Source organism: Microtus pennsylvanicus (assembly GCF_037038515.1).
Source record: "Microtus pennsylvanicus isolate mMicPen1 chromosome Y unlocalized genomic scaffold, mMicPen1.hap1 SUPER_Y_unloc_3, whole genome shotgun sequence".
Classification (NCBI taxonomy): domain Eukaryota; kingdom Metazoa; phylum Chordata; class Mammalia; order Rodentia; family Cricetidae; genus Microtus; species Microtus pennsylvanicus.
The window spans coordinates 2,259,535-2,273,352 of NW_027460881.1; the positions used below are offsets into that span (position 1 = coordinate 2,259,535).

At 40.8% G+C, this 13,818-nt stretch overlaps 1 protein-coding gene across 1 annotated transcript in view; it reads right to left on the minus strand.

The window, feature by feature from the left end:
• Window positions 1-5,526, minus strand: part of LOC142842122 (uncharacterized) — a 39,368-nt gene extending 33,842 nt beyond the window's left edge. The window contains exons 1-2 of the mRNA XM_075959044.1: window positions 4,935-5,526; window positions 4,585-4,787 (exon numbers count right to left, since the gene is read on the minus strand). Of these exons, the coding sequence (XP_075815159.1) occupies window positions 4,585-4,787; window positions 4,935-5,526 (795 nt within the window). The remainder of the gene's footprint in view (window positions 1-4,584; window positions 4,788-4,934) is intronic.
• Window positions 5,527-13,818: the final 8,292 nt, after the last annotated feature.

The window sequence follows — 13,818 nt, forward strand, 5'->3', positions numbered from 1 at the left end:
AAAGAATCCGCTTCAGCTGATAGGTTAGAACATAGGTAGGTGGAGTAAACAAAATAGAATGCCGGGAGGAAGAGGTAGTGAGCTCAGAGAAGCCATGCTCCCCTCTCCCCGGCAGATGCCATAGCTCTGCTCTCTGAGGCAGATGTCGATGCAGCCAGCCACCATGTCAGACATGCTGAATTTTTCCTGGTAAGTGCACCTCATAATACTACACTGATTATTAGAAATGGGTTAAAATGCTGAATCTAATGGGCCAGCAGTGTTTAAAAGAATACAGTTTTTGTGTATTTATTTCAGGCATAACCTTCATGCGGCCGTGGTGCTGGGGACACAGCCTGGCTGCTCAAATAACTACAGAATGGCTTGCAGCCTTGTGGACAATTGAATCCACTGAAAGCTTGAGAAAGCTTGGGAAAGAGTAAAGCATGTTTTCTTGGTAGCAGCGATTTCTCGGTCTGCTCTGCTTGCATGAAGAAAGCAAGGGCTCTCATCTAAAAGAGGCTTGCTGACTCAGCTTCAGCTGCAAAACCCTGCAGCCCTTAAGAGGTCCTGCCACAAAACATTGAAATGGTGTTGATAAAAGCCAACTGAATGCTTGTATGTTTTCAGCAGTAGCAGGAAAAAAAAAAACTGTGTTGTTTTAAAATGCCGGCTTTCTGGGCCATCCTTCCTGGGCACACTCTGTCTGTTTGAGGAAGGAGGGCCAGCTACAGAAAGAGGGCTTGAGTGTTGTCTGTTGCAGTCATATGATGGCAAGGACCTTGAAACACTGTAGACTTGTGGCACTGAATGCGGCTCTGTTCGGTACCTCAGCCACAAGGTTGGAATGGCAGAAAGCTAAGGAATGGGCTACATCTGGCCAGCAAAGCCACGGCTTTAGTCCTACTGAGATTGCTTGGTAAATGAAAGACTCATGTGGTCAGAAAAACAGAGAGAGAAATAGAGTAAAGAGAGATTCAAAGACAAAGAAAATTTTTAAATGATTTACAGTGTGTTAAAAATATGTGCAGGCTAAAATTTGAAGTTCTTAAAGTTAAAAAAAGGAAGGGAGTTGTTGGGTGTGGTAGTACACACCTGTAAACCCAACACATGGGAGGCAGAGGGACATTGACCTCTGTATTTTCAAGGTGAGTTAGCACACGCCTTTAATCCCAGTGCCTTGAAGGCAGAGACAAACAGATCTTTGTGAGTTCAATGTGTAGTAGCATACACCTTTAATCCCAATGCCTGAAAGGCAGAGAGAGGCAGATCTCTGAGACTTCAAGGACAGACAGGTATACAGAGTAATTCCAGGTCAAAGATACAGAGAACCTGCCTCAAAAGGCAAAAAATAAAAAGGAAAAATAAACAATATAGAGGTTAAATTGAAGCGCACAAAGATGGAAAATTCACAGCGAATTTTGATATTGTATGCTATTATGCTCTTTTTGAATCATTTGAATTTTGAGGCAGTAGCAATAGCTGCTAAAAGATGTTTCTTTATAAAAGCTGCTGAAATAATCCAACATAGATATTTTGAAAATGCCTTGACTTTGAAATTTGGATCTAAGGACATGATGCTTTGGAAAGGAGTTTCTATTTTGTTTTCACAGAGGGTGATAGTCTGTGGATGCCTCTATCCTAATATTGTAGGATGGACCACTCCCTACTTAAAGGTTGCTGTGAACACCTTTAAAAAATTGCTTCGCTCAACTGCCAACTGAGATAAATCAATAATGATGCCACCATTCAGCAGGAAGCATTTTGGAGAGAAAAAACTGCACCTACGTTCCCAAATATGGCTTATAAACATTCTTTTACATTTAAAGTGGGATGTGATATAGATATGAATATTTGCATTAGTATAGATTTTGCTTTACTGATAGAGATTTTAGGTCAATTTTGTTATATGTATATGCATTTTTGATCTTCATTAAGGTATTGTGATTGTGTAGTTCATTTAAAAATATAATGTATATAGGTTATTAATGGATAATCATTAATAATAGTCAAGTTTGTAGCCATGTTAGTTAGATTTTCTAGCTACATAGATATATATATTTCAGTTAGATAGGCATTATTCATATCTCTCTAGACTACAAAATAGGCTATTTAATGTTTTAGTACCTTAGGGTTTTTCATGACAGTGAGACACTCTACTCTTGGCAGCACATATCTACTTCAGGAAGAAGATGGACATCAAAGAGGATCCTTATGGAGTTTGATAGCCATTTGGGGAAGAAACTGCTCTTGCCTGGATTGTTGCATAAACTGTACACAGAAAACACTCAGAGAGAGGACTACTGAACTTGCCTAAAGGTGAGATGATCTTTCCGTGTTCCTGATTCAGGAAAGGGTCAGCAAAACATTCTTCAAGACAAGCAGATAGTGACTGCCTTTGAAATTTCCTGCTTCATGGAAATGTCTGCTGGAAACTATGGGCCTGTAGGCTGAGGATGGAAACCCGAACGGTACAGAGGATCTTTGGGTGACTGTCCAGGCAGCGAGATGTCTCTGTCATTTCTAGAGTTTGAAAATGGCTTACTTTTTGTTTGCTTAGGTAATACTGTATTATTCTGGAGTCTCTGATGGAGTTGAAGAATAGATAGACACTTATAGTTTTCCATTGTTATGATAAAAGATAAAATAGATATAAATATTGTAACTGTAATTCTTGCTTGATAACTGTTTTGTTATATGTAATTTTGCTATGTTAAAATTAAAGATTCCATTCTTGTTTAAACAGAAATAAAAGTAATGATGGAGTATTGGTCATTGGTTAATTAAATAAAGAAACTGTTTGGCCTGAAAGGTTAGAACATAGGTGGGTGGAATAAACATAAGAGAATGCTGGGAGGAATAGGAATTGAGCTTAGAGATGCCATGCACCTCTCCCATGGGCAGAAATGGTAGCTCTGCACTCTGAGGCAGATGGCGATACAGCCAGCCACCAGGTCAAACATGCTAAATCTTTCCTTCTAAGCGCACCTCGTGCTGCAACATACATTATTAGACATGGGTTAAGAGGCTGAAAATAATGGGGCAGGCAGTGTTTAAATGAATAGTTTTGTGTTGTTGTTTCGGAGTATAACCCTACAAGGCGGGCCCATGGGGATGCAGCCCTGCTGCTCAAATTTCTACAATCAAGGGGGAAATGGAAGAAGGGAAGAAAGAAGAGAGAGAGACTAGGAAGAATGGATGAATTCAATCATTTATTGGAAAAATGAGTGAACCAATGAATGAGGAGACCTAGTAGGAAAAAATGTGCTGCATTCCCTCAGAGAGTCAGGTCAAATTAAGGATTGACAAGGTTTTCCACTAAGGAGGAGGCTTATTCCATTTTACGTTCTTTGTGCTCCAGGCCCACCCACAAGAGTGATGATGAGGACAGGGAGAAGAAGAGGAGAGGGTGTACCAGAATTCCCTGGTACAATTTCTCACCCAAATTGTAGCCAAATCACCTGACCTGGGACAGCTGATCTACATGCTGGACCCTAACTCCCAGTTTGACAACTCTAACATTTTAACCAAGTTTGTGAAGATGAAGGAACCAAAAATAGTCCAGTTGCAGGATGGCAGGTTCCTTACAGGATGGGAGTCAGACATCAGTACCATACTGCTATTTGGTGGTTTGATGGGTGTGTGGGGTCTTTGCCAGACTCCACCTAGCATCATGGATTCCCTACTTTACTGATATTATGGAGTTCGGTGCATTCATCATATGTGTGCATGTCACACACTAGTGGGCATCATATGTACATGGTTATCCTGTGTGTGGGTGAGTGTGTTCATGAGTTTTATAGCCCAAGTACTACAGAACATGATCAATGAAAGGGAACACTGTTTTCCAGATATGGCAGGGCAATTATTTAAATGAACTGACAAGGGTTGGATGGCATGGATAAGACCTATGAGAGTTCAAGGCATACCAAATCCAGGCATGACAAAGTAGGTGGCAGACAGAATTCTGGCAAAACTAAGTAGGTAGCTTGATGTCCAACTTACTGGAGAAGAGCAACTGAGCGGAGACACTTTTCACTAAGCAACATGCTCTAGTGGAGATCAAACATCCTTTAACTTACAGCCAGTACGAATTAAACCATTCATCAAATGAAACCTAATTTTCTCTGATTTTGAGTATACATTTGTGTCCCTTCCTGATTAATCTACTCTTTATCCTCTTAAGTCCCAATACCTCACGCTGATATCGGTCACATCTTTCCATTTGACATGGTTTTCCTCAAGCTTCATACCGCCTCGAGATCATACAATTTTTGTCCCCTCTCCACTGCTTCCTTGACAGCCATCTTGTCCTTTACCACACCACGCATCCCCAGTCCTTTACTCTCCAAGGGGAAAAGACCATAAATCCTGCTTTGTTTTGAGGCATGTATTTCTGTGATGCCCCATCCACCAAACACAATCCATCATTGACCAAATAACACAACATGTTAAAAAATTTTTATTCTTTGAGAAAGAATAATCCATTGGAAAAGATACCAGGATTCATAGAAGACCTGAGGTATCTCTGAAAAAACACATTCCCAAGGAGAGAATTAAGTCCTCCCCTCAAAATTTGAAAATTTCACTTTAACAGATCTTCACCAAATCATAGACATAGATATGGAAGTCATTATCAAACTTGATGAAATACACAGAAGGTTTGTTGGGAACTTGGCAAATAATTTTACCTATCTCTTGGGTTCCATCTTTTTTGTTGTACTGCACTCTTTTGCCCTCCAAGGAATCCCTGCCTAATTCCAAAGTCACCTCTACTGGAGGACATTCAGGCGTGATGTGGAGGTTGCCTTCAATGGAATCATCATGATGGTGGTAAAGGTACAGGACCGGATCATTCTCGTTGACCATGTAGAAACAGGTCGTTATGGCCTGCACCTCACCTGGGACCACGCCACTAAACTCTTCCTTAGAGCCGGGCATGATGTGGAGGTTGCCTTCCAGGTAGTCATCCAGGAGGTGGTAAATGTACAAGACCGGATCTTTCTTGTAGGTAATATAAAACCAGGTCTTCATGATTGGCACCTCTTCTAGGACCATCCCGTTCCAGTCTTTCTTAGAGCCATTTGTGTCCATGAATGTATGTTTCACTGCTCTGCCAACTATGGTGTTTGAGAGATGAGTGTCTGTCACCTGAGGAAATGGCACATTATTACGCAGGATCTTCAGGTTTAAAATCCTTTCATCACTATGAAGCTCCAAGCCATAGACACAATCAATCCCATCATATTTCAACAAATAGAGAGAGGGATATGTTGGCAGTTGATCTAGAATGATGGCTTTCCAATGGGTGACTGGTTCATTGGCTTCCTTCCAGCCATGAGAAATTCTGCGGCCAACAATATTCTCCAGGGCCTCAAAAGGCTTACTAAGTTTTTGCTTCTGGAGCGATGGCCCATTCTTCCTCTGGAGATGTGGCATGCAACTCATACTAAGAGGCATCTTCATCATGGCGGGAGACTTTCTGAGATAGGCCACAGCACTCCTGTTCCACTGTCTCTTGGCTCTGTTTCTGTGCTTGGGCTTCATAGCTGCCAATCTCTGCATAGGAAGAACTCTTCAGTTTAAATCAGACACAAAGTGGTTTCCTCCACCATAAGTGTCTGCAAGGATAAGAAGGTGAGGGTGTGAGGTCAAGGCTCTTTTTAGGAATAACTTTGGAGCAGGTGAAAAAGGCAGGGCTGAATAGATTTGGATACCTAAATGGAATATGTTCTTAAGAAATTAATAGGAAAAGTATCAAACTCTTGTCTACAGCTCAGTATATGTGTATCAGAGACATATTCCTGCTGCAAAATGCAATTGACCTCTACTGAGAAACCTACTTCCTGACTTACTATATCAATGAGAGAGGAAGCTATGCCTATACCTAAAGTGAGAAAGAAATATCTGAACAGATGGCAAAGAATTCAAAGAACAGCCACTCCTCTCTTTACAACTCAAGCTACTGGTTTGTTGGCTGATCTATAACCACCTGCCCAAGGTCATGGCACTCCAGTCCACGGGCTCTCTCTATTGTGTCTCCTGATCCAGATCCAGCTTGATTACATAAAGATATTCTGTATCTTCATTAGAGAAGTGAGTACTGTGAGTCAAACTGCCAAAAGAAAGAAACATTAATCTGTGCAACAGCACCTATTAGAAATAATTAGCTTTTAAAACACATATGGACAAAGAGGATCTTTGCCATTTAAGTGGACTGAGGAATTGGACATTTTTAGCAAAGATAGAGTGGGGAGAATACCTGACATTAACCGTCCCCCAGCTATCAAATATAGGAGCTGTTAACGACATAAATTTTGGACCCAGAGCAGATTTGAAAGAAACCTTTCTTTGACTACAGAGGTCCTAGTGGATTCCTAAACATATTTACCAAAAGAAAATATCTTGGCTCTCTAGATTCCAACTTCTGGAAATTCGGTTGAACAGTTGTGGAGCCCAAGAGCTGAACTGACCTCCTCAGCCACCATGAAGATAGTAAGCCCACCTTCACAGAAGACTAGTGCTTCATGTGGAACAGAGTTGCCACCCCCAACCAAAGCTTTGTGACATCATCAAGGCCCTACTTATGTCATAAAACTCCTCCTAGCCAGGTTTCTTCCCTACTAACCCCCAGAAATATCCAGCATACAGGTCCTAAAATGCTGCTCATACAGCCTCATGAAGACCCAAAATAAAAACCGCAATCTTCTTCCCAATTACTTGAGTCATATTTTCCAAGTAACTCAACCTTTTTATGTGTGTTTTTTTTTTCTGTATAATAATTTTTGGTCTGAGTCAACAACTCACATGAATGTTTTTTTTTTTCCTAGCTCCAATGTCCTCATTGGTTATTTTCTATTGATTTTTCCATTACTTCATAATAATAATTATCAAACTTTCCACTTCTCTTCCTCCTCCCACATTCTTCTTGCTCCGCAAATAAACCTCTCCACTCAAACACCAGTCCAAATAGAGGGCAGGGTACTTTAGCTGTGAGAAGTCCAAGCCCACCCTTCATCCATCCAGATTTAGCAAGGTATGCATCCACAAAAAATATGATCACAAAAAGCCAGTGTATGATATGCAGACAATTGCAAGTGCCATTATCTTTGGCTTCTCCGTCTGCCCCAATTGTCAGCCACATTCAGAGCTTCCGGTTTGATCCCATGTTCTTTCATTCCCAGGTCACTGGATTAGTTGAAATCCCCTTAGTTCAGGCACAGTGTCTCATAGTGTGGACCAAGCCCTTATATTCCTGACATCCTTGCTCTTTTTCTCCATCCATCTGCTCTTCCACTGGAGCTTGGAAGCTCCATCTAGTTTTCTGATTTTGACCCTGACTTGATCTCCATCATTTGCCAAACAAAAGTTCCATGGTGCTTTTCAAGATAGTCAGTCATCAGTCTGACTATGGGACAAGGCACACATAGTTCCTAGGGACATGTCACAGTGCGGACAACTTCTCCTCCCTGCTTAAGTACCTAGAGAGGGTCACCTTATGGCCTTCTGAGAACCACTCGAGAGATATCGATCTTGACATCCCCAGAATGGCCCCATAAATTGAGATATCATCAGTGTATGTGCATTAACTTGTGTGTGTTTGTGTGTGTGTATTTAAATCACAATAACAAATGGATAGTAATATTGAAGTTTCTTCTCATCTTGAGAAGAATATTTGCTACAGAAACACTCTCACAGTAATAGTGAGAGTGTAAACTGTCTCATCAAGGAGAAATAACTGGAGGAATCCCCCAGGAGTTAGGCTCAGTGTCCCAGGAATTACGCCCAAGGAAAGTCAATGAACTCAGTGATGGAAGATAAAACCCCGCCTAAATAAAACCCTAAATCATTTAGGTGGAACACGAGATACTCTTACAACAGTTACAAGAGGTCTAAAATGCCTGGACTGGAACATAAGGGGAACACAATGACGTGGAGCTGAGAGTGCATGGCAAAACTGATTGGATCTGGCAAAAATTATGTAAGCATACCAAGGAAACCACCAGTGGGACAAAACCCTAAGAAATCTGTATGACAACATACCATGTTGAACGTAATGAGATTTATAGACAAAGGAAAGGTCTTAATTATGTCACTGTCACACAGGTGATGATGAACCAGTTCCATCGTAGAGTGACTCCCTGCTGTGTTTAAGATAACCTGTCAATTCTGTCTAGTCAGTTACAAGGAAATTTGCATTAATTGCACAGATTAACTATCAGCATCATTTACTGCACAATCAAAGGCAAGGCAAAGAAATCATAGACATGTTGTTGAATGCTGATGATGTTATTGGGAGTTTTGATGGTTTTTTTTCTTAAAGGGAAATCATCGGTGACTCTCATGCATGAAGCAGATCCTTTCTCTGTGATGTTTCCTGAATAGCCACTGAGATACCAGCCCATTGAGTTGTGGTCTCTCTCTCTTTTAAAAAGCAACTTCTACCTTCAGCTAGATCTCTTGCTTGAGCTTCCCTTCCGGCTACTAGGCTCCTTTTCTGATCCTGCAGAGGGCTTTTGTAAGAGATTGTGATCTCTAAGTTTTTCCCCTTTCAAGAACTAATCATTCTATTAATCACAATTCTAAACTGTTGTGGGAGTTTGTTTGTGACTTATGCTTTCATATGTGATACAAGCAACCTGTGTGTATAGGGTCTTCTCTCTGTTCATGTGGGGAAGGCATGGCAGCAGGAGTAGATGGCTGCTCATTCTCTGTAAGGAAATCAGTAAACAGTGGGGACCAAGTACAAGGATGTTGAAATATTAAGTCTTGTCCTTTCAAGGCCCCAAAGCCTCCAGCTAGGTTCAGGGTCACGACAATCTCCAAAACCCACCGAGCATGAAGTATTCAGAACCAGAAGCCTGTGTGTGCCATATCACATAAATTCATCGTGAGTACACCAATATGTTTTTTTTTTTTAATTCTAAATTATTTTTTCCCATCAGAACGATCTATATTACCAATTAAGCAAATTTGCTGCATCTTTGGTGTCCTAGAATTGCTTTAAATTGTTGCTGGGACAGTCTTACAAACCTTCCTGTGCTGTTATGAGACCTTAAGGGGACAGCACTTATTTCAGAAATCAAAGGCAGTTGGGTTCAATCCTATGGTTAGCTGTTAGCTAAACACTGGAAGGATGGATTTGACTAAGAATGGGAGACAGCATACATGGAGGCAGGTAACCTTTCCTTTGCAAAATGACCCATTTTGAGGCTTTACTTCAGGCTCTTCTCTTCTCCTAATCTTGGTTTTTTTATTAGTTTAGGAGAAGAATTAAAACTCCATTTACAGTATCTGTGAACCTGAATGAGTTAAGTATGTGTGACCAACTTGATGTCTGCCTGTCTGTCAACAGGGCCAGAGTTCAGGGGCATCTGATGCATAGCACAGGAATGTCAGCCATCAATCTCTGGTCCACCTAACTCTACAGCATTAGAGTTGTCATGGTTGCTCATCTGATCTTCCTCATATGATCTCCATCCACAGAGATGTCAGAAAAATCCTCCCCTGAGAGTGCAAGTTCTTTACAAATGAAAGATTATACAACAGAAGACACATGGGAGATTTCTATGGGCAAGCTGTTGAAAGGATAAAGTGACAGAAGAAGTTTATTGATTAATTAAAGAAAGAATCCGCTTCAGCTGATAGGTTAGAACATAGGTAGGTGGAGTAAACAAAATAGAATGCCGGGAGGAAGAGGTAGTGAGCTCAGAGAAGCCATGCTCCCCTCTCCCCGGCAGATGCCATAGCTCTGCTCTCTGAGGCAGATGTCGATGCAGCCAGCCACTATGTAAGACATGCTGAATTTTTCCTGGTAAGTGCACCTCGTTATACTACACTGATTATTAGAAATGGGTTAAAATGCTGAATCTAATGGGCTAGCAGTTTTTAAAAGAATACAGTTTTTGTGTATTTATTTCAGGCATAACCTTCATGCGGCCGTGGTGCTGGGGACACAGCCTCTCTGCTAAAATAACTCCAGAATGGCTTGCAACCTTGTGGACAACTGAATCCACTGAAAGCCTGAGAAAGCTTGGGAAAGAGTAAAGCATGTTTTCTTGGTAGCAGCGATTTCTCGGTCTGCTCTGCTTGCTAGAAGAAAGCAAGGGATCTCATCTAAAAGAGGCTTGCTGACTCAGCTTCAGCTGCAAAACCCTGCAGCCCTTAAGAGGTCCTGCCACAAAACATTTAAATGGTGTTGATACAAGCCAACTGAATGCTTGTATGTTTTCAGCAGTAGCAGGAAAAAAAACTGTGTTGTTTTAAAATGCCGGCTTTCTGGGCCATCCTGCCTGGGCAAACTCTGACTGTTTGAGGAAGGAGGGCCAGCTACAGAAAGAGGGCTTGAGTGTTGTCTGTTGCAGCCTCTTTGATGGCAAGGACCTTGAAACACTGTAGACTTGTGGCACTGAATGCGGCTCTGTTCGGTACCTCAGCCACAAGGTTGGAATGGCAGAACGCTAAGGAATGGGCTACATCTGGCCAGCAAAGCCACGGCTTTAGTCCTACTGCGATTGCTTGGTAAATGAAAGACTCATGTGGTCAGAAAAACAGAGAGAGAAATAGAGTAAAGAGAGATTCAAAGACAAAGAAAATTTTTAAATGATTTACAGTGTGTTAAAAATATGTGCAGGCTAAAATTTGAAGTTCTTAAAGTTAAAAAAAGGAAGAGAGTTGTTGGGTGTGGTAGTACACACCTGTAAACCCAACACATGGGAGGCAGAGGGAGATTGACCTCTGTACCTTCAAGGTGAGGTAGCACACGCCTTTAATCCCAGTGCCTTGAAGGCAGAGACAAACAGATCTTTGTGAGTTCAATGTGTAGTAGCATACACCTTTAATCCCAATGCCTCAAAGGCAGAGAGAGGCAGATCTCTGAGACTTCAAGGACAGACAAGTATACAGAGTTATTCCAGGTCAAAGATACAGAGAACCTGTCTCAGAAGGCAAAAAATAAAAAGGAAAAGTAAACAATATAGAGGTTAAATTGAAGCGCACAAAGATGGAAAATTCACAGCGAATTTTGGTATTGTATGCTATTATGCTCTTTTTGAATCATTTGAATTTTGAGGCAGTAGCAATAGCTGCTAAAAGATGTTTCTTTATAAAAGCTGCTGAAATAATCCAAAATAGATATTTTGAAAATGCCTTGACTTTGAAATTTGGATCTAAGGACATGATGCTTTGGAAAGGAGTTTCTATTTTGTTTTCACAGAGGGTGATAGTCTGTGGATGCCTCTATCCTAATATTGTAGGATGGACCACTCCCTACTTAAAGGTTGCTGTGAACACCTTTAAAAAATTGCTTCGCTCAACTGCCAACTGAGATAAATCAATAATGATGCCACCATTCATCAGGAAGCATTTTGGAGAGAAAAAACTGCACCCATGTTCCCAAATATGGCTTATAAACATTCTTTTACATTTAAAGTGGGATGTGATATAGATATGAATATTTGCATTAGTATAGATTTTGCTTTACTGGTAGAGATTTTAGGTCAATTTTGTTATATGTATATGCATTTTTGATCTTCATTAAGGTATTGTGATTGTGTAGTTCATTTAAAAATATAATGTATATAGGTTATTAATGGATAATCATTAATAATAGTCAAGTTTTTAGTCATGTTAGTTAGATTTTCTAGCTACATAGATATATATATTTCAGTTAGATAGGCATTATTCATATATCTCTAGACTACAAAATAGGCTATTTAATGTTTTAGTACCTTAGGGTTTTTCATGACAGTGAGACACTCTACTCTTGGCAGCACATATCTACTTCAGGAAGAAGATGGGCATCAAAGAGGATCCTTATGGAGTTTGATAGCCATTTGGGGAAGAAACTGCTCTTGCCTGGATTGTTGCATAAACTGTACACAGAAAATACTCAGAGAGAGGACTACTGAACTTGCCTAAGTGTGAGATGATCTTTTCATGTTCCTGATTCAGGAAAGGGTCAGCAAAACATTCTTCAAGACAAGCAGATAGTGACTGCCTTTGAAATTTCCTGCTTCATGGAAATGTCTGCTGGAAACTATGGGCCTGTAGGCTGAGGGTGGAAACACCAACGGTACAGAGGAACTTTGGGTGACTGTCCAGGCAGCGAGATGTCTCTGTCATTTCTAGAGTTTGAAAATGGCCTACTTTTTGTTTGCTTAGGTAATACTGTATGATTCTGGAGTCTCTGATGGAGTTGAAGAATAGATAGATAGTTATAGTTTTCCATTGTTATGATAAAAGATAAAATAGATATAAATATTGTAACTGTAATTCTTGCTTGATAACTGTTTTGTTATATGTAATTTTGCTATGTTAAAGTTAAAGATTCCGTTCTTGTTTAAACAGAAATAGGAGTAATGATGGAGTATAGGTCATTGGTTAATTAAATAAAGAATCTGTTTGGCCTGCAAGGTAAGAACATAGGTGGGTGGAATAAACATAAGAGAATGCTTGGAGGAAAGGGAATTGAGCTTAGAGATGCCATGCACCTCTGCCATGGGCAGAAATGGTAGCTCTGCACTCTGAGGCAGATGGCGATACAGCCAGCCACCAGGTCAGACATGCTAAATCTTTCCTTCTAAGCCCACCTGGTGCTGCAACATACATTATTAGACATGGGTTAAGAGGCTGAAAAGAATGGGGCAGGCAGTGTTGAAATGAATAGTTTTGTGTTGTTGTTTCGGAGCATAACCTTACAAGGCGGCCCCATGGGGATGCAGCCCTGCTGCTCAAATTTCTACAATCAAGGGGGAAATGGAAGAAGGGAAGAATGAAGAGAGAGAGACAAGGAAGAATGGATGAATTCAATCATTCATTGGAAAAATGAGTGAACCAATGAATGAGGAGACCTAGTAGGAAATAATGTTCTGCATTCCGTCAGAGAGTCAGGTCAAATTAAGGATTGACAAGGTTTTCCACTAAGGAGGAGGCTTATTCCATTTTACCTTCTTTGTGCTCCAGGCCCACCCACAAGAGTGATGATGAGGACAGGGAGAAGAAGAGGAGAGGGTGTACCAGAATTCCCTGGTACAATTTCTCACCCAAATTGTAGCCAAATCACCTGACCTGGGACAGCTGATCTACATGCGGGACCCTAACTCCCAGTTTGACAACTCTAACATTTTAACCAAGTTTGTGAAGATGAAGGAACCAAAAATAGCCCAGTTACAGGATGGCAGGTTCCTTACAGGATGGGAGTCAGACATCAGTACCATACTGGTATTTGGCGGTTTGATGGGTGTTTGGGGTCTTTGCCAGACTCCACCTAGCATCATGGATTCCCTACTTTACTGATATTATGGAGTTCGGTGCATTCATCATATGTGTGCATGTCACACACTAGTGGGCATCATATGTACATGATTATCCTGTGTGTGGGTGAGTGTGTTCATGAGTTTTATAGCCCAAGTACTACAGAACATGATCAATGAAAGGGAACACTGTTTTCCAGATATGGCAGGGCAATTATTTAAATGAACTGACAAGGGTTGGATGGCATGGATAAGACCTATGAGAGTTCAAGCCATACCAAATCCAGGCATGACAAAGTAGGTGGCAGACAGAATTCTGGCAAAACTAAGTAGGTAGCTTGATGTCCAACTTACAGGAGAAGAACAACTGAGCGGAGACTCTTTTCACTAAGCAACATGCTCTAGTGGAGATCAAACATCCTTCGACTTACAGCCAGTATGAATTAAACCATTCACCAAATGAAAACTAATTTTCTCTGATTTTGAGTATACATTTGTGTCCCTTCCTGATTAATCTACTCTTTATCCTCTTAAGTCCCAATACCTCACGCTGATATCGGTCACATCTTTCCATTTGACATGGTTT